The 22,273-nt window shown below is 34.0% G+C and overlaps 1 protein-coding gene across 1 annotated transcript in view; it reads right to left on the bottom strand.

The window, feature by feature from the left end:
- Positions 1–22,273, bottom strand: part of GALNT13 (polypeptide N-acetylgalactosaminyltransferase 13) — a 477,309-nt gene that overhangs the window by 206,146 nt on the left and 248,890 nt on the right. The window contains exons 3-5 of the mRNA XM_060106387.1: positions 18,498–18,664; positions 17,669–17,876; positions 14,773–14,943 (exon numbers count right to left, since the gene is read on the bottom strand). Of these exons, the coding sequence (XP_059962370.1) occupies positions 14,773–14,943; positions 17,669–17,876; positions 18,498–18,664 (546 nt within the window). The remainder of the gene's footprint in view (positions 1–14,772; positions 14,944–17,668; positions 17,877–18,497; positions 18,665–22,273) is intronic.

The raw sequence follows: 22,273 nt of genomic DNA, 5'->3' as shown, positions 1-22,273 counted from the left end.
TTCTACCTTGTACTACAGCACTCTGTTTCTCTCAAGGCAATTGTCACTTCTTATTGAGTATTATGAGTATTGAGTATTTGACTTCCATATTTGAAAGTCAAAATCACCTGCAATTTTATTTCTGAAATTGCAAAAAAATTCTTTGCTTACATCTGCTAAATTGATAATAAAGATGCCTTCACTAATTCTTGGGTGTTTAAAGACCTTATCCTCTACTTAGAGTTCTGGGGATTGAGTTTGATAGTATTTTAGAATTACAGATATAAAGCTTTATAACAATGTATAGTAGTAAAGAACTCAAAAAGTAAGCATCTGACATGGAAAAATACTGAAGCTTTTCAGCAGAACTTGATAAGTCCAAAGAAATTGTGATATAATACATTTGATTATTAAGTAATGCTAAAATGCAAGGCCTGCATTTTCTCCAATAAGACAATATATCCCGTACTTCACACTGGGATAACCACCATGTCTGTGAAAAGCAGGTAGACAGTAAAGAGACTCTAAGAGGCAGCCAATTCGTTTTTAGGAGTATAGACTTTGTATCTAGATTGACTGGGTTCAAAACTCAGTCCCACAGTGTCACCTTCAGCAAGTCAATTAAACTCTATGCTTTAATTTGATCGTCTATAAAATGGGGAAATACGTTTTAATGTAATACTCTTAGAATAGTATAAACACAAAGCAAGTACTGCACATTTAAATACTAATTTTAATAAAGAAGAGGAAAATATCTGTTTATCAAGATTATAATCAAGAAAGACAAATACTGTATGCTAACACATATATATGGAAACTAAGAAAAAAAAAGTCATGAAGAACCTAGGGGTAAGACAGGAATAAAGACACAGACCTACTAGAGAATAAACTTGAGGATATGGGGAGGGGGAAGGGTAAGCTGTGACAAAGTGAGAGAGTGGCATGGACGTATATACACTACCAAACGTAAAATAGATAGCTAGTGGGAAGCAGCCGCATAGCACAGGGAGATCAGCTCGGTGCTTTGTGACCACCTAGAGGGGTGGGATAGGGAGGGTGGGAGGGAGGGAGATGCAAGAGGGAAGAGATATGGGAACATATGTATATGTATAACCGATTCACTTTGTTATAAAGCAGAAACTAACACACCACTGTAAAGCAATTATACTCCAATAAAGATGTTTAAAAAATAAATAAAAATAAAAGCTAATGGAGCCATGAATAAAAATATCAATAAGTAATATTATGAATAGTAATAATAAAAAAAGATTATAATCAGCTTTATCTTATTGTTTTCAGAGTCTAATCAATTTTTAATAGAATTGCAATATTTTAGAGCTTTAAAAGCCCTACAGATTTGGTCAACCAAATTTAATTGCAATGTATTTAAATGACTTGTTCAAGGACCCCCCCAGGTAGTTAGTGGTCCAGTTAGGAAAACAATTTCTTTCTACATATAAATTATCTATCTATCTATCTATCTATCTATCTATCTAATCATCTGCCAATCCATCATCTCTCAATTTATCCTTATAACTCACACAACAAAGGGTTTGAGGTAGCTAATTCAAAATACATTTTTTCTTATTTCAAGCTCCAAATTTATGTACCATGTTTTCCTGTGAATGTTAGTACTGCTCTTCAAAGCAATTTCTTTTAAAGTTATTGAAACATCATTTCTTCTCACTAATCCTTTGATGTATCAGGATTCTATTTAACCTTACTTGGCAAATAACCAAGATCTCTGGAGAAAAAGTTTAAAGAAGATTTGTGAGACCATAGCTCAGCTTTAGGCTGTTATTTGAAACGGTCAAACTACACAATATCTAGACTGTTAATGTTTAGCTCTGTATAATAACATTTCTCATATATTATAAACCATGATAAAGAAAAATGATAAGCATAAATATTTTATTATTTACACAAATGTGAGGCAAATAGCTGAAATATTTCCATAATTTTGATTTCTTCAAATCTTAAAATACAATGACTTCATTTTGTTAACCTCTGTGAAGGTTTAGAAACCAAAGGAAAATTAGACGCTGTGAGTATCTCTTTGTCCTTCCATATTCTGTCAACTATACTCAATATAGAAAACAGAAGAAAGGAATCAAAGGGATAACCATCCTTTTACTAGAGTAATGAATAATTGCATGTTGAATGTAATTAAAGGTTTTTTCAGAGAATACAATGGGAAGTTTAGTGGAATACTGAACACCACAACACTCATTTGAACATATGTTGAGTAAGGAGATGCAGATTTTGGTAGAGAAGAAACTGTTACTTTAAAAGTTTATGCTGACTTAGGCTCTGAGAAAGGGAAGCTTGCTCAAATCCTGTAGAGTTTATGGAACACAGTTTCAAAGCTATTTTTATTTTTTCTTTATTTGTCTATTTTATTTCTTTAGGTTTTGACAAGGTTTAACTTACTTTTTTTGAATTTTACTTTATTTTATACAGCAGGTTCTTATTAGTTATCTATTTTATACATATAAGTGTATATATGTCAACCCCAATCTCCCAATTTATCCCACCACCATCACCCATCCCCCACCCCGCTTTCCCACCTTGGTATCCATACATTTGTTCTCTACATCTGCTTCTCTAATTCTGCCTTGCAAACCGGTTCATCTGTAACATTTTTCTAGATTCCACATATATGCGTTAATATATAATATTTGTTTTTCTCTTTCCAACTTACTTCACTCTGTATGACGTTCTCTACAAAAAAAACAATTTCATTCCTTTTTATGGCTGAGTAATACTCCATGGTATGTGGGTACCACATCTTCTTTATCCATTCCTCTGTTGATGGACATTTAGGTTGTGTCCATGTCCTGGCCAATGAACACTGGGGTGAATGTGTCATTTTGAATTATGGTTTTCTCTGGGTATATGCCTAGTAGTGGGATTACTGGGTCATATGGTAGCTCTATTTTTAGTTTTTTAAGGAACCTCCATACCGTTCTCCACAGTGGCTGTATCAATGTACATTCCCACCAACAGTGCAGGTGGGTTCCCTTTTCTCCACATCCTCTCCAGCATTTGTTGTTTGGAGATTTTCTGATGAGGCCCTTTCTAACTGGTGTGAGGTGATACCTCATTGTAGTTTTGATTTTCATTTCTCTAATAATTAGTGATGTTGAGCATTTTTGCATGTGTTTGTTGGCCACCTGTATGTCTTCTTTGGAGAAATGTCTATTTAGGTCTTCTGTCCATTTTTTGATTGCTTTTTTTTTTTAATCAAAGCTACTTTTTTTCTTTAATTTTTAATATCTTTATTGGAGTATAATTGCTTTTGAATGGTGTGTTAGTTTCTGCTTTATAACAAAGTGAATCAGCTATACATACACATATTTCCCCATATCTCCTCCCTCTTGCATCTCCCCTCCCATGCTCCCTATCCCACCCCTCTAGGTGGTCACAGAGCACCGAGGTGATCTCCCTGTGCTATGCACCTGCTTCCCACTAGCTACCTATTTTACATTTGCTTGTGTATACATGTCACTGCTACTCTCTCACTTCATTCAAGCTTACCCTTCCCCCTCCCTGTGTCCATTCTCTACATCTGCATCTTTATTCCTGTCCTGCCCTTAGGTTCATTAGAACCATTTTTTTTTCTTTTTCAGATTCCATATATATGTGTTAGCATTCGATATTTGTTTTTCTCTTTCTGACTTACTTCACTCGGTATGACAGTCTCTAGGTGCATCCACCTCATTACAAATAACTCAATTTTGTTTCTTTTTATGGCCGAGTAATATTCCATTGTATATATGTGCCACATCTTCTTTATCCATTTCTCTGTTGATGGACATTTAGGTTGTCCATGTCCTGGCTATTGTAAATAGAGCTGCAATGAACATTGTGGTACATGACTCTTCTTGAATTATGGTTTTCTTAGGGTATATGCCCAGGAGTGGGATTGCTGGGTCATATGGTAGTTCTAGTTTTAGTTTTTTAAGGAAGCTCCATACTGTTCTCCATAGTGGCTGTATCAATTTACATTCCCACCAACACTGCAAGAGAGTTCCATTTTATCCACACCCCCTCCAGCATTTATTCTTTGAAGATTTTTTGATGATGGCTATTCTGACCGGTGTGAGGTGATACCTCACTGTAGTTCTGATCTGCATTTCTCTAATGATTAGTGATGTTGAGCATTCTTTCATGTGTTAGTTGGCAATCTGTATATCTTCTCTGGAGAAATGTCTATATAGATCTTCTGTCCATTTTTGGACTGGGTTGTTTGTTTTTTTGATATTCAGCTGCATAAGTTGCTTGTAAAGTTTGGAGATTAATCCTTTGTCAGTTGCTTCATTTGCAAATATTTTCTCCCATTCTGATGGTTGTCTTTTCATCTTGATTATTGTTTCCTTGGCTGTGCAAAAGCTTTTAAGTTTGATTAGGTCCACATGTTTTTTGGTTTTTATTTCCATTTGTCTAGAAGGTGGGTCAAAAAGGATCTTGCTGTGATTTATGTCATAGAGTGTTCTGCCTACGTTTTCCTCTAAGAGTTTTATAGTGTCTGGCCTTAAATTTAGGTTTTTAATCCATTTTGAGTTTACTTTTGTGTATGGTGTTAGGGAGTGTTCTAATTTCATTCTTTTACCTGTAGCTGTCCAGTTTTCCCAGCACCAATTATTGAGCATGCTGTCTTTTCTCTATTGTATATTCTTGCATCCTTTATCAAAAATAAGGTGACCATATGTATGTGGGTTTATCTCTGGACTTTCTATCCTGTTCCATTGATCTATATTTCTGTTTCTGTGCCAGTACCATACTGTCTTGATTACTGTAGCTTAGTAGTAGAGTCTGAAGTCTGGGAGCCTGATTCCTCCAGCTCCGTTTTTCTTTCTCAAGATTGCTTTGGCTATTTGGGGTTTTTGTGTTTTCAAACAAATTGTGAAATTTTTTGTTCTAGTTTTGTGAAAAATGCCATTGGTAGTTTGATAGGGATTGCATTGAATCAGTAGATTGTTTTGGGTAGTAGAGTCATTTTCACAATGTTGATTCTTCCAATCTAGGAACATGGTATATCTCTCCATCTGTTTGTATCATCTTTAATTTCTTTCATTAGTGTCTTATAGTTTTCTGCATACAGGTCTTTTGTAACCTTAGGTAGGTTTATTCCTAGGTATTCTATTCTTTTTTGCTGCAATGGTACATGGGAGTGTTTCCTTAATTTCTCTTTCAGATATTCCATCATTTGTCTAGGAATGCAAGAGATTTCTGTGCATTAATTTTGTATTCTGCTACTTTACCAAATTCATTGATTAGCTTTATTAGTTTTCTGGTAGTGTCTTTAGGATTCTGTTTGTATAGTATCATATCATTTGCCAACAATGACAACATTATTTCTTCTTTTCCCTTTTGGATTCCTTTTATTTCTTTTTCTTCTCTGATTGCTGTGGCTAAAACTTCCAAAACTATGTTGAATAATAGTGGTGAGAGTGGGCAACATTGTTTGTTCCTATATTAGAGGAAATGGTTTCAGTTTTTCACCATTGAGAATGATGTTGGCCATGGGTTTGTCATATATGGCCTTTATTATGTTGAGGTAAGTTCCCTCTATGCCTACTTTCTGCAGGGTTTTTATCATAAATGGGCGTTGAATTTTGTCAAAACCTTTTTCTGCATCTACTGAGATGATCATATGGTTTTTATCCTTTGATTTGTTAATAAGGTGTATCACATTGATTGATTTGTGTATATTGAAGAATCCTTGCATTCCTGGGATAAACCCTACTTGATCATGGTGTATGATCATTTTAATGTGCAGTTGGATTCTGTTTGCTAGTATTTTGTTGAGGATTTTTGTATTTATGTTCATCAATGATATTGGCCTGTAGTTTTCTCTTTGTGACATCTTTGTCTGGTTTTGGTATCAGGGTGATGGTGGCCTCATAAAATGAGTACGGGAGTGATCCTCCCTCTGCTATATTTTGGAAGAATTTGAGAAGGATAGGTGTTAGCTCTTCTCTAAATGTTTGACAGAATTCGCCTGTGAAGCCATCTTGGTCCTGGGCTTTTGTTTGTTGGAAGATTTTTAATCACAGTGTCAATTTCAGTGCTTATGATTGGTCTGTTTATATTTTCTACTTCTTCCTGGCTCAGTCTTAGAAGGTTATGCTTTTCTAAGAATTTGTCCATTTCTCCCAGGTTGTCCAATTTATTGGCATAGAGTTGCTTGTAGTAATCTGTCATGATCCTTTGTACTTCTTCAGTGTCAGTTGTTACTTCTCCTTTTCCATTTCTAATTCTATTGATTAGAGTTTTCTCCCCTTTTATCTTGATGAGTTTGGCTAATGGTTTATCGATTTTGTTTATCTTCTCAAAGAACCAGCCTTTAGTTTTATTGATCTTTACTACTGTTTCCTTCATTTCTTTTTCATTTATTTCTGATCTGATTTTTATGATTTCTTTTCTTCCACTAATTTTGCAGGTTTTTTGTTCTTCTTTCTCTAGTTGCTTTAGGTGTAAGGTTAGGTTGTTTATTTGAGATGTTTCTTATTTCTTGACGTAGGATTGTACTGCTATAAACTTCCTTCTTAGAACTGTTGTTGCTGCATCCCATAGGTTTAGGGTCATCGTGTTTTCATTGTCATTTGTTTACAGGTATTTTTTAGTTTCCTCTTTGATTTCTTCAGCAATCTGTTGGTTATTTAGTAGTGTTTTGTTTAGTCTCCGTGTGTTTGTATTTGTTACAGATTTTTTCCCATAATTGATATCGTGTCTCATAGCATTGTTGTTGGAAAAGATACTTGATACTATTTCAATTTTCTTAAATTTAGCAAGGCTTTGTGACCCAAGATATGATCTACCCTGGAAAATATTTTATGAGCACTTGAGAAGAAAGTGTATTCTGTTGTGTTGGGATGGAATGTCCTTTAAATATCAATTAAGTCCACCTTTTTTAATGTATCACTTAAAGCCTGTGTTTCCTTATTTGTTTTCATTTAGGATGATATGTCCATTGGTGAACGTGGGGTGTTAAAGTCCCCTACTATGATGTGTTACTGTCGATTTCCCCTTTTATGGCCGTTAGCATTTGCCTTATGTATTGAGGTGCTCCTATGTTGGGTGCATAAATATTTACAATTTTTATATCTTCTTCTTGGATCAATCCCTTGATCATTACGTAGTTTCCTTCTTAGTCTCTTGTAATAGTCTTTATTTTAAAGACTATTTTGTCTGATAGGAGAATTGCTACTCCAGGTTTCTTTTGATTTCCATTTGCATGGAATATCTTTTTCCATCCCCTCATGTTCCGTCTGTATGTGTCTCTAGGTCTGAAATTGGTCTCTTTTAGACAGCATATATATGGGTCTGGTTTTTGTATTGATTCAGCCAGTCTATGTCTTTTGGTTGGAACATTTACATTTAAAGTAGTTATCAATATGTATGTTCCTATTACCATTTTCTGAATTGTTTTGGGTTTATTATTGTAGGTCTTTTCCTTCTCTTGTGTTTCCTGCCTAGAGACATTCCTTTAGCATTTGTTGTAAAGCTGGTTTGGTGGTGTGAATTCTCTTAGCTTTTGCTTGTCTGTAAAGGTTTTGATTTCACCGTCGAATCTGAATGAGATACTTGCTGGGTAGAGTAATTTTGGTTGTAGGTTTTTCCTTTTCATCACTTTAAATATGTCCTGCCACTCCTTCTGGCTTGCACAGTTTCTGCTGAAAGATCAGCTGTTACCCTTATCAGGATTCCCTTGGATGTTATTTGTTGTTTTTTCCTTGCTGCTTTTTTTTTTTTTTGAGTTTCCTTGCTGCTTTTAATGTATTTTCTTTGTATTTAATTTTTGATAGTTTGATTAATATGTGTCTGGGCATGTTTCTCCTTGGATTTATCCTGTATGGGATTCTCTGCTCCTCCTGTACTTGATTGACTATTTCCTTTCCCATATTAGGGAAGTTTTCAACTATTATCTCTTCACATTTTTTTCTCAGACCCTTTCTTTTTCTCTTCTTCTTCTGGAACCCCTATAATTCGAATGTTGGTGTGTTTAATGTTGTCCCAAATGTCTCTGAAACTGTCCTCAATTCTTTTCCTTCTTTTTTGTTTATTCTGCTCTGTGGTAGTTATTTCCACTGTTTTATATTCCATGTGACTTATCCATTCTTCTGCCTCTGTTATTCTGCTATTGTTTCCTTCTAGAGAATTTTTAATTTCATTTTTTGTGTTGTTCATCATTGTTTGTTTGCTCTTTAGTTCTTCTAGGCCCTGTTAAACGTTTCTTGTACTTTCTCTATTCTGTTTCCCAGATTTGGACCATCTTTACTATCATTACTCTGAATTCTTTTTCAGGTAGATGCCTATTTCCTCTTCATATGTTTGGTCTGGTGGGTTTTTACCTTGCTCCTTCATGTGCTGTGTGTTTTTCTGTCTTCTCATTTTGTTTAACTCACTGTTTTGGGGGTCTCCTTTTTGCAGGCTGCAGGTTCGTAGTTCCCATTGTTTTTGGTGTCTGCCCCCAGTGGCTAAGGTTGGTTCCGTGGGTTGTGTAGGCTTCCTGGTGGAGGGGACTGGTACCTGTATTCTGGTGGATGAGGCTGGATCTTGTCTTTCTGGTGGGCAGACCGCGTCCAGTGGTATGTTCTGGGGTGTCTGTGACCTTATTATGATTTTAGGCAGCCTCTCTGCTAATGGGTGGGGTTGTGTTCCTGTCTTGCTAGTTGTTTGGCATAGGATGTCCAGCACTGTAGCTTGTTGGTTGTTGAGTGGAGCTGGGTCTCAGTGTTGAGATGGAGATCTCTCAGAGAACTTTAGCTGTTTGATATTACTTGGAGCCAGGGGGTGTGTGGTGGACCAATGTTCTGAACTCGGCTCTCCCTCCTCAGAGGCACAGGCCTGACACTCGGCCGGAGCAACAAAACTCTGTCAGCCACACGGCTGCTAATGTTGGAAGGTCTCCTGCAGAGGTGGATGTTGGCTGTGGCATACCACAGGGACAAGGACACTCGCAGCAGAAGTTCTGGGAAGTAATCCTTGGCATGAGCCCTCCCAGAGTCTGCCATTAGCCCCCTCAGACCTAGGTTTTTGTTTTATGGGATAAAATTTTCAACATGCAGTTAAAGCTGGTCTTCCTAAAGCCAGGCTGCCTGCAGCAGCAACTTTTTCCAGTCCCTCTTCCAAGCCTAATCAAAGCTATTTTTAAAGGATAGTTCTGCTTAGTATGGGCAAATGGCTCGTTTTTCTGCCAAAGAATCCATTTACCAAGAAATACTGGAACCAAATACCTTAACCTGTGCTTAAAGACCTATATTACCAAAAAAGTAGTTATTTTTTCTTTTTTACTTAATCCTTTTTCATAATCCTCACCACCTGATAAAACTCTAAGCTTCTAAAGAGAATGTACAGTAAATGGTGCAAATTTTAATCTTTCCTTTTGCTTTCATTTAGTGCATCAGAGGGGTCAGAATAACAATGGGGCCAGATGTTTTAAAATGTTTTTGTTAATGTGATACAATTATTCAGTATATAAATGTGATATTTAGTTCATCACCCTGTAATCTTTCTATACCACTCCTGTTTTCTTCTCGTCTCAAGAGACTGCTAGGAACATCTTGTAAATTATCCCCTAAACCATTAGGAAGTAATATCCTGTAAATGTACTATTTTCTCCAAGGAATACAGATTTAAAGATTCCACTTGAGGTAGAATTTTTCTTTTTCTCAAAGTCAACATATATTAGATTTTAACACAAGTAGGGTTGAATGTTGGACTGTTGAATATTCTGAAGTCCTTTCAAAGTCTGTTCTATGCACAGCCTTGACCTTTCCCTGTGCTGTTGCTTTAGTATCGCCTACTGTAAAGCAGTGTCTCACAGACTTTATCTGTTTCTGCTTTCTTTCCTCTAATTTAACAGTGTATTTTCATTGGACTGTGGAAAATACAATAAAGAAGACCTGATAGATAAAAATTAAGAAATATATTACTAGTTGCTATTATAGAATTACAAATATTGTCTTATATTTGTATAAGATTTTACAGAATAAACTAGGTGTTTTTCATTTATTATACTTCCTAGAGGAACTATAAATTGGAGTCAGTAATGATTTGGGGGGAGAAAATCAAATTGGCAAAAGGTATAAAGAATACTAAAACAAATTTCATATTGCTTAATTGCATAATTCTAAAGACACTATATTATTGTCAAAACTGTAGATCACAGACATACATGGCAAAAACAAAGTGTAAAACTCTTAGTTGACTTTAGACTATTAAAAACAGAGACAGGGCTTAGTAAAAAATTTAGATATTAACAGCCATTAAAATTTTTATTTGTGATAAAATGTTAATGGCATAGAAAAATACTAATGATATATCAATTTTTAAATTGTGGGGAAATGTATCTGGAAAGAAATGCTCTGGAAGTAAATATAACAAAATACTAAAAAGAGCTGGTTCATTGGTGTTCTGCTTCTTTAAACTTATAGACACTTTTCACATTTATTTTTCAATGCATATATCTGTTACTTATATTACCAGAAATAAATTTAAAATAACTATTTTCAAATAGTTTCAAATTTCATTTAATATTTTATAGCACTTCACCAGTTAAGCAAGGCAGGGAGAATAATTTTCCATTTTATAGTTGAGAAGAATTGGGTAAATGCCCAATAGGAGGAGCTTGAAATAAAACCCAGATCCTCCAAAGCTAGCTTTAATGCTTCTCCTATGATATCATACTAGAAGGATACAGGAAATAATATATGTGAATATTCTATGAGTTTTTCACAATGATTGTAATCCAAGTTGCTATTAATACCATTGTTTAATTTTTTGATCTTCTTTATAAATTCCTAATTCCAATTGAGAGAAAAATAAATGTATGAGATCAGACATAATTCAAAAAGAGTCATGTACCAAAATGTTCATTGCAGCTCTATTTACAATAGCCGGAGATGGAAACAACCTAAGTGTCCATCATCAGATGAATGGATAAAGAAGATGTGGCACATATATACAATGGAATATTACTCAGCCATAAAAAGAAACAAAATTGAGCTATTTGTAATGAGGTGGATGGACCTAGAGTCTGTCATACAGAGTGAAGTAAGTCAGAAAGAGAAAGACAAATACCATATGCTAACACATATATATGGAATTTAAGAAAAAAAAATGTCATGAAGAACCTAGGGGTAAAACAGGAATAAAGACACAGACCTACTAGAGAATGGATTTGAGAATATGGAGAGGGGGAAGGGTAAGCTGTGACAAAGCGAGAGAGAGGCATGGACATATATACACTACCAAACGTAAAATAGATAGCTAGTGGGAAGCAACCACATAGCACAGGGAGATCAGCTCGGTGCTTTATGACCACCTAGAGGGGTGGGATAGGGAGGGTGGGAGGGAGGGAGACACAAGAGGGAAGAGGTATGAGAACATATGTATATGTATAACTGATTCACTTTGTTATAAAGCAGAAACTAACACACCATTGTAAAGCATTTATACTCCAATAAAGATGTAAAAAAAAAAGAGATCAGACAAATGTTAATAAAAATGGATATCAAAGTCAAATGTGTCAGAAATAAAAACTCCTAATTATCAATACATCTATGTTTCATTTATTATGCTAGCATGGATTAGAAGAAAATCTAAAACTCTTTTGTCTTACTTTAGAAAAATACTGAACATGGTACTCAATGTAAGAAAGAGGGGAGTCATACTGAGAATATTAATAATGACTAAATGTGAAAAAAGTCCATAAGGTAAGACACAAAGGGTAAAGAAAGATAAATAGACTTGATAAATAACCCGTAGGCTTTTAATTAAGTAATCTATTTCAATCAGTGTGCAATTAAAGTAGAAACTAATACTTTTATAACTATTTATTTAGGGTTACTTACAGAGCATAATTAGGAGACTAATGCCATCAATAAGATTAAAGAGCCAGGTTCTTTTCCAGAAGCACACACCACTCTATCAGTTGACACAATTTAACTCTTTTACATCCACTCTCTAGCCAGTTGTCCTGGCCTTTTCCCCTTATCCAGCAGACTTACAGCTGGTGCCAGATAGTGAGCAACTTTAGTGCAGAGATAGCTCTATTCAGCTTTGCATGTGTAGGACCTAACACAGTGCTCAACAGTGCTCGCGTATGTGTTTTTGCGTGTGGAAAACATGCAAAACTAAACTATTGCTCATTTAAATAGCCTGAACCAAATCAACTGAACAGTTATATTTATTATATAGAAAAAATGCATACTACACCCCCAAACTAATTAAATGATTTGGGAGATTGTCTGCACTACCAGATAACTTATGCTACCAGTTAAAATATCTCATTTTTAAAATGTTGGTAATTTCAATAAGTGTAAAACATTATGTAGGCAAAAGAAAACACATCAACAGAGCATATTTGACACACAGGCTCCTGGTTTATGACCTCTGGTTTAATGATTTGATTACTGTATTGTTGCACATATAATTGAGATATTCCTGAAAAGTCATATAATTTGACTACTAAAATATCAAGGACAGTTTACTGATTAAAGAAAACTAAATAGAAAGAAGAACAAAGCTGTACTATTTATGCTATGCTATTATTCCATACTCATAACTTCACAATTGCCAGCATTTCGCAAACTCCATTTATTATCAAAAAGAAAATATCAAAGCCCAGAGGTTTAGAATAGAATAATAAGTATAACCATTATAAACTTTACTTTAAATGAGGTATAACTAAGGTTTGGTTACAAGTTCAAATTGTTCCTCTATGTATGCAAATGCATGATTGTATTTCTAAATGATGACTAACTAGTCAATTATAGTCACTAGAAAGTTCTGTCATAACTGACATTTTAAATAAAGCATTTTAAAGAAAACCAAAATTTCAACCTAATTTTAATCACTTTAGCTATTCAGAATTCTGTTAATCAAGTAGGAATAAAATTGTCTTTAACACCTAGAATGATTTATCTGTTTGTATGAATGTGAGAAAAATGATCACATCCTCCAGTAATAGATTACAAGTACAAAGAAAGTTCACATTACAGCTATGCTGATGAAAATTACCTGCAGGCTGTTACAACACAGCCAGTGAATTAATTAACCTTTTGCCATAAGAATCTAGAAACTTCAGCAAAGACTGAGCTTTCTCTTTCTCTTGCTCCAGCTCTCTTAGCATTGAAATACTGCTCCTTCACAGTGAAATACTGTCCAGTTACTAAGGCAAACAAATAAAATATACTCAGATTTCATCATCTCTCCATGTTATTACAATAAAATCACATAAATTGTGATGAAAATATAGCAATTTGGATGTTTCCTCTTTTGCTTTAGTTAATGAAAGCTGAGAAATAATGGTAGATTTCTATGTAGATCTTTACTTTTATGAATAAGATGAGCAATTTCTTACTATGAATGTTGGCTAGCTCTTAATTATTTACCTTTTGACTCTGTGAGAAGATAAAGTTTAAAAATATGTCTTTTGCCAATGTGTTAAAAAAAAAAAGTAAGTATGCACATGCAATCTTTTAAACTTCTTTTTCAAATAAATAACACATTGTCTATATTTGAGGGTATTGGTCATGTATTTTGATAATTTTCACTTGGGATCTGAAGCTGAAAAATTATCTAACACTAAATGAAACCATGATCTAAGAAAATAGGATTTCTAACAAACAATGGTAATATGAGCCATTGTATTTCCTCAAGTTGTTAGAGGCAAGGATCAATAAGACAAGGTGAATGTGAAGATGACAGCAAGAGTTAAGGACTGCTAAATTACACTCCAAATATTGACATAATAATTTCACATCCTTATGCAACTGTTTGGAACTACATGTTATTTTCTTTTTGATGTAGTTAATATATCCTTAAGAGGGTTAACAGTCCCAATATTTAATTGTCCAATAACAAGCATTGAGAGCTGTTCACTTCCATCAGCCAATTTTTTGAGCTACTTTAAATTAATTCATTATATAATTAGTCTTGCCCATGGCTAAGTCATTCTCTCAGTAGGCTAGGAGAGATTTTTTTCTAGATAATGGGTTATATATATTGTTTTAGAATGTTAGGGTACTTCTTTATTGTTCCAACCAAATGATGATTTACCAAATTCATCTTTAAAGAGCTAAACTAGTGAACTCCCTCCCCAAGTATTGTTCAGAAAATCAATTTTTGGTTGCAGGCAAGAGGCACACAATAATATGTTAAAATAAGAAGGTGATAATTTTATATTAATAAAGTAGATAATGCTTATCTAGAAAACTAAAGATTTATATGATAGTTCTTATTTTGTATTAAGGGCAAACACATATTTTAAACATAAATATTTCAAATTAAGTAGCTTTTTAAATAATTTGGAACAAACAATAAATCCTTCATAATTGCTCATATATTAAAATTTTCCAAATGGATCTTTCTTTTGTATCTATAGGGAAGATAGCTCTTTAAGGTTGGTAAATTTAAAATATTTACTAAAACATTTTTGGTTATACCTCAGTTATAAACTTTATTACATTTACCTGAAGTATCAAGGCTAACACATACCTGTCACATAGAAAATTCACAATACATATATTTTGAATATAAGAATACACAGTTTCAAAAAAATTGACACTTCTTCTAGTACTGAAATTTGTCTGTGCAATTTAAAGTAGATTTAATATTGTCATTGATTCTTAGATGATCATGTAAAACATGATAATACATATATGCATATGAATAAAAAGTATATGTCTTCAAAAGTCTAAAAAATGATCATACAAATTGATAATATTCCTTAATTATTATAGGAATACACATGCTATGCTTTGGAAGATATGCTCTACATACCTAACAGGTAATGTTCTGTCTCCTTTCCTTCTATCCATTTCTCTTTGGGGAACAGGATACCAACGGAAATTCAGTTTCCAGTTAAAACCCCCATAAGTCATGTCTGACCCAGCCATATATTCAAAGGTATCATCACTAATCACATCAATGATGGGGCATACAACTGTTTTCCTGCAGAAAAATTAAAATCAGTTTAAATATAAATGATAATTTAAATGTTACCTTAGCTTCTTTAAACTTAATATAGCTGATATGTTGAAATTTAATTATTTTGTGACTTTAATTTGGCTTTATTTTCATGTTATCCTTTTTCTCTGTAAAATTATTTCCTTTTACTGCATCTTACTTCAGTCTACTTTTATTCTATCATGTATAATCTAATCAAATATACTAATTGATCTTCAAGCTGACTTCCAAATGCATTCTAAATACTAATTCAGGGGGATGAACATGGTCTATTTTTCATAAAACCTCCACTCACAGCATGATTAGTAGAGCTGCTTTGATATTATGCATCATTTTAGCTATATACCACTGAAAATCAACAGCATGCGGGGAGTGAAGAATGAATGATAGCAAATTAGATCTGGTAGTTTGACTCTCAAAGGCGATAGGTAAGTTTAAAGAGATAGTTCAGAGAAAATCTTCATAGAAAAACAAACAAATGAAAATCCAAGAAGCAACGATAAAAATCATTATCATCAGTATAAGTAAATATTTCCTTTGAATGACATTAGTGTCATGACAATTTCTGAGTGAGTTGTCCTAGACTTATAGTTTACACTAAAAAAAAAAAAAGCTTACACTAACAATCTACATATTTTAAGATGGGAAAAGGTAAGCAACTTCAGTTTCTGGTGTTTTATGACCCATTTTTTCTTAAAGTAAGAGGAAGAGCCAGGAGATTTTTTTATTAATTGAAATATAGTTGATTTACAATGTGCTAATTTCTGCTGTACAGCAAAGTGATTCAGCTATACATATATAGATTTGATACTCTTGATGGTGGCTTTTTAGGGTAAGAAACTTTTCACTGTGGGAGATCATTAGGTACTCCTTTAATCCATGTTGTACTTTCTCCAGTCTTCCCCTACTCCAGGCTTATATGTTTTATTATGGGATCAAGCTTTTGTCATCTCCACAGTAAATGTTCAAACAACTGTGCCTTGTTTGTAGCTAATTCCTAAGAGTAGAGCTTGCTTTTCATATAAGATAGAAGGTAAACATACAATTGAATCACCCATAGATGTGGAAAGCAAGGACATGCTGTCCATTATTTATTCTGGTTTTGTAACACCAGCATCACCAACACTCATTTTCTATTTGGTCTTATATGCCACACAATTGGCCAACACATAGAGTTCTCTGAAATTAATAGGTTTAATTTAGCCTTGGAAAAGCTTCTTGGTAACTTTGGTCCTTATAAAAGCAATATCTTTCTTTCTTTCTTCATTACATTTAATAATTTAAATTATAGGGAGATGAAATTAGATCTAATAACCTTGAATAGGACTTTATTATCTAGTTATGGCAACTTTACAACATATAAGCAGGACAAGGCATTAGAGTTCATTATATGCAAATACAATCTAAATATGTTGTTAGTTGAAAAAAATAAATGATCCATTCATGACCATAGTGAAACAACACTATTAAAAACTCACTAAGTTGAATATGAAACACATGTGTTAAAAAGCAGCATAATGTATGAAAAGCTGCCAGGAAATGAATTTAAGAGGTTCTAAGTTCATTATACTTTGACAACCTTACCTTCCTGTGCATACTGTACAATACACAGAATGGAAAAATGTTATTAGCCATATATTACACTCAGTTGACTAAAAGGTTCCCACTGCTTTCTTCAACTGCTATGGTTCATTTTACTGACAACTTCTATCCATCTTCCTGGCAAGTACCAAATCCTGCCATTTATGTGATATAGCTGCACTAGCTCACACTAAGCAGCCCCTGTCTTGGAAGCTTAATTAAAAACTTCAATTCTAAAAAGACCTTTCTACCGTAGGTGAAATGACTATGCAAGCAAGGTGTTATGCAATGCTTTGTTACTATATCAGACAGCAATCAACATAGCTGTCTTCATTAGGCGCTTAGGAATGATACTCACTTACCACCCATGTTTATGAGTATCTGCAAAAAACCCACTTCACAGCATCATCGTCAGAAAGAATTTCAGCTAACTATGAGGGTTCTTAATTTCTATATTCTTCAACTTTTCAGATTTCATAATATGTCTGTACAAAAGGACAATATTATTTAAATAATTAAACATTCTTACAGCTGTGCTTTCTATGCTTTTTTTTAAAAAAAAATCCTGGTTTCATTTCAGTGGGGTGCATGAGTGTGAGTTTATTTTTAAGATCTTCAGGGTGGCTTTGGACTAGACTTTGAATAAGGGCACTGACGTAGAAAAGGGAAGACTGTTCTGGGAGTGGGAAGAACTAAATTGCTGTTCCCATCACTTCCAATAACTGGGACAAGCTATTTAACTCATTTGTTCCTCCCTATTATTAAATACAGACAAGAATACCTTTATTACCTACCTCACAGGGTGATGGTGAAGACAAAGGTGCTTTGAAAATGTATTTTATAAAATATGATACTATTTTTGATTGGACTGATTTCCGTCACCTATAAAATGAATATTCAGCACATCTTTACTATTTGAATTGTTTGACTATTTCTTAATCAAATATTCAGGTTCAGCATAAATAAGCCAAGGTCTTTATTAAATAAGGAGTAGGGGGCCTACTTTTTTAAAAGCTAGGAAATAAACATTCTGAAAATAGCAACCTGGAAGAAAAGTTTTGATGGACAGCTGAAAATGTCCTAACAGGTTCAGTCAAAACCCAGACAGACATAACACATGAATTCTTACCTGTCTTCCTTTATTCTGGCCAGCAAGGGCTCCAACCATCCTAACGTGCATTCACAGTGTGCATCGAGAAAAGTTATGACCTGTCCTTTTGAAGCAGCTGCTCCTCGAAGGCGGGCACGTATTAACCCAGAGCGCTCTTCCATTCTAATAATTTTTACCGGCACTTCTAAATTTTTCACATAATTATCTAATGTCAACTTGAGAAAATCTGTAACGTGCAATAAGAATTTATAAAGTTTTGAAACTGTTTTAAGACAGAGAAGAGATACTACTACCCAGGTGGAAATTCAACACGCAGAAATGGTGGTAAACTCCTACCAACATTTTTTGCATTGTACAAAATAAAGATGTAGAGATTTCATCAGTGAATTAGTATACAGTTCATTATGATTCTGTCACTTGGCTGACAAGGATAAGGATATACTAGGAAGTTAATATACCAGAATCTAATTTAGAAACTGGGCCACATTGGCGAATGCAGTCTCCTTAAATATAAGTTATTTTTCTTTTACCTACACTAAAAAAAATAAAAAGACAAATATCCACAAAGTCATATAAATGCTCAGTAATAAGATCAACTGAGTTTGGAAAAACAAGAAACACTTATGAAAGTCATTTTGGCTGATTTCTTAGGTTAGTAAGAACCATGGAATCATGAGATAAACTGAAAGAATTTGTTACTTGTTTCTGGAGTTGGTATATTAATGAAAATTTGATAGGTGGTTACAGAGTTAGTATTATTACAAGGAAAATACAGATCATTGCCCACTTATCTTTTTGAACACAGTAAAGCTTTCTAATTAAAAAAAATACAAAAAAATATTTGTACCTCTTTCACTGGCATCATCTACCAAGATGACCTCAGAGAGTAGATAGTGTGGAGAACGATTTATAACACTGTAAACAGTTCTAAGGAGAGTGCTCCAAGCTTCATTATGAAATACAATGACTACACTTGTGTTTGGAAGTTCATCAGGGTAGACCTTTGTCTTGCATCTGGAAGACAGGAAAGAAGAGGGACATGCTAAGAAGTTCATTTTTCATTCTGATCATTGTAATAAAAATATCCATTATGACACAACTTTAGACTTGAAAGCCCTTTACTACAGAAATGCTTTATGATTATCTAAAATTATTTTCCTTTTAATATTTGCTGTGAGTAATCACTTGGCACTTTGAAAATTAAATATGCATACTTAATAATATTATTTTAACTGATTTTATTTTTGACTAATTTTACATTAACTCCAGGGAACAAAGAGGCATGATTTACACAAGTCTAAGAAAGCTAAAATAGCATTCTGAGTCTATCAATAGAAGACCAGGTACAACAGGGACAGATGAATTCACTTAGTAGATATAACTGTCCTCTTTGATTAGAAAAAGTTATTGTATAACTCAAAAAGTCTTAAGAACATAAAAAGGTGTATGTTCACAGGGTTTTGAAGCTTGTAAAACTGAAATGATTTTTCTATTCTAAAATCTAGTCACGTACACTTTCTATTCTGTTTGAGAATGCCATAATCCATGTCTACTTTGAGGTAAGGATTTAGGAGCCAGGATACACTTTACAGATTCTCAATGAGTACTATACAATCAAAATCGGAGATTCTGAAAGGGTATATAGGCTACCAGAACATCTCAAACTTTAATGTGCAGAGGAATTGCCTAGGGATTTGTTAAAATGCAGACTGTGGTTCCGAAGATCTGGGGTGCAGCCTGAGAATATGCAGCTTTTAAAAAGTTTCCAGGTGAGGGCTTCCCTGGTGGCGCAGTGGTTGAGAGTCCGCCTGCCAATGCAGGGGACGCGGGTTTGTGTCCCTGGTCCGGGAAGATCCCACACACCGCGGAGTGGCTGGGCCCGTGAGCCATGGCTGCTGAGCCTGCGCATCCAGAGCCTGTGCTCTGCAACAGGAGAGGCCACAACAGTGAGAGGCCCGCATACCGAAAAAAAAAAAAAAAGTTTCCAGGTGTTTCTGATCACTGGAGCACACTATTTAGTAAGAGGTTACATCATAATTGTTATTACTTTTACAACTTGATATTTTGAGAAAAACTTTTAATTTTGCTTACAAGTTAAAAGAACTCCAGATTTTACTTTTCAAGCCATCAGTTGAAAAAGGTACATTTTGATAAATAACATGCAGCGTGTTCCAGGTGGTCATCCCAAATTTAACATGCAGATGGCTCTCACCCATATCAACTTTCAACATTTAGACATTTCTGTCATGTAATGTTAAATCACTGTGATTACAGAATATTCAAAAAAGAATGTCACTGGGTATCCAGAACAGGAATAGAAATTTATTCACCTTGGGTTATTTTTTCCTGTAAAATATTCTAAAGAACTAGAAAATTAAAATAATTCCATAAAGTAAAATGAACGAGATACACCCTGTCACCAATAAATGACCTAATCTATGACACAAAATTAGCATCGTTAAAATTAGTCTCCTTCACGGGTGAGTGAAAAAAAATCCACTAAAGTGTGGGCATCAAAGGCATGTAATAAAACAAATAGGGACTGCATGCCTGCTGAGATTTTAATCTTTTAAAAGAGCCTAAAATATCACCTACTCAGTGAAGTGCTCTGCAATATAGCCAGGTAAGAATGTGCATGTGTCTAACCATAATATTTGTTCAGCAAATATTTATTGGAATAACATTCATTAAGCAGCCACACTATAAAGGACACTGTATATAAGAAAAATCAAAATGTAGGGGGTGAAAAGTAGGTTGATTCATAGTCATCTCTTCCCATTCTGGTAGCAAGATTCAAATGGTTTCTATATGTTTCATCATCATTTGACTTGTACCTCCAGGCAGTTCATCACTAAATGAACTTAGAAAGCTGTCTTGGTAAGTCAGAAAGGTTCTTGCCACGATTTTCCTCAAACCTCCATTCTTCTTCCTCAGCAAAACACCCCCTCACTTTCAGCATGCTGAACAAAATGTATCATAAAGATAATAATTATCATCAATAAAGAAGTAAAGCTGGAAAAGCAGGCTGAAATCGGTCCAACAGTCAACAAATACTGTTTTAACCCAAGGATAACGGTCTATAAAGTCTACTTAGTATCATTTGGATAAAAATCATTTCTTTTAAATTGAATCTCTCACATGTTACACTAAGTGCTAATAAAGAAAAAAATGAATGAGATTTTTAGATAAATCATTTAAAATATCGAAATAAAAGCAGACATTTAGATCCAGCTTCTTAAACTATTTCCAGCATGCTTTATTTTTGCAGTTAAAAAAAGTCCACTCACAAATGTTAATTTTCTATTCATTATATGTGACGAAGTTATAATGAACTAATTTACTATTAATGTAGCTATTTTGCTTACTTAGAGAAAACTTCCACCATGTCATTGTTTAATGTAGCATAAAAATAAAATGTGGCTAATATGTTATTAATTCTTCCTCTTCCTCCTATGTATACAGTTATTTAGCAAAGAAAACTTTGTATAATAATAAAATAATTTATAGGATAATTCTTGTTACACAAATTAATCATTTTCTATGTCAGTTTATCCAGTTATCTTAAGTGCATAGATACGTATGAACAAAAGTTTTTATTTTCGTGGTTTTTAATGGATTTGTGACACACTGAACTTGAATTATTGTCTGTAATTCATCAAACCTATTGTTTCACCTAGGGTTAGATACATCATGATTTTATGTTCCACTAGAAAAGAAAAATGTTTCACTAGGAAAAATTTTATGTTCCACTAGAAACATGTTGTCAAATAAACTATAATATAATGCTCTCTTATCTTGAATAGGCTTTATTAAATACCTAAGTAAAGCCTGTAGAAAAAGCTTTTAAACTTATTTGGACATAGATTCCTATCAATATTTTCAGGCTTGCTTATAAATCAGTCACACTAGTTTCTTGTTTCTTTGAAGTTTCTTTCATCTATTCTAAGGGGATTTCTCCAGCTTTAGGTTGTATTGCTTAAATGAGAGGCATGCGTTTAGCACATACCTCAGTAACAAAATACAATACAACTTCATCTTGTACCCCTTGGTACTTGGTATAGCACCCCTTGGTACTATAAAGCTGTGCTTTGCAAACTTTTAGCTGCAAAAGAATTATCTTGGGATCTTGATAAAATTCAGATTCTGATTCAGTAGATCTGGGATGGGCTCAAGGTTCTGAATTTCTAATAAGATGCCTGGTGATGTGGACAGTGCTGGTCCTGGGTTGACATGATAAGAAACAGGCTATATAAATCAGTCAGCTATTGATTAACAAGAAAATATGAAATTGCAGTCATTGCTCCAACCATAAATATTGGCTTCAACAAATGAAATATAATTTTTGCCACTGTTTCCTTGTCCTTTTGTTCAGACAATAACTTTTTGTTCTAATACTGAATCATATTGTAATCTTTCTCAAGAAATGTTGAATGACAAACTCTACACATACAGTACAAATAGTGCACATAACTTAGTTGAAGTTTAACTATGTAAGCGGCAATGACCACATTCACACAAGCTTAAGGAATATTGCCTACATGACAACTGCCAGCTGGTAGACAATGTTTGTAACTAATCATTAACTGTAAAACTCATCCTGATTTCAGACATATAAAAGGTATA

The sequence above is a fragment of the Mesoplodon densirostris genome, chromosome 8, assembly GCF_025265405.1.
Source record: "Mesoplodon densirostris isolate mMesDen1 chromosome 8, mMesDen1 primary haplotype, whole genome shotgun sequence".
Lineage (NCBI taxonomy): Eukaryota > Metazoa > Chordata > Mammalia > Artiodactyla > Ziphiidae > Mesoplodon > Mesoplodon densirostris.
Note: the sequence above shows the minus strand (reverse complement) of the source record. Positions and strands in the feature narration are given on the sequence as shown.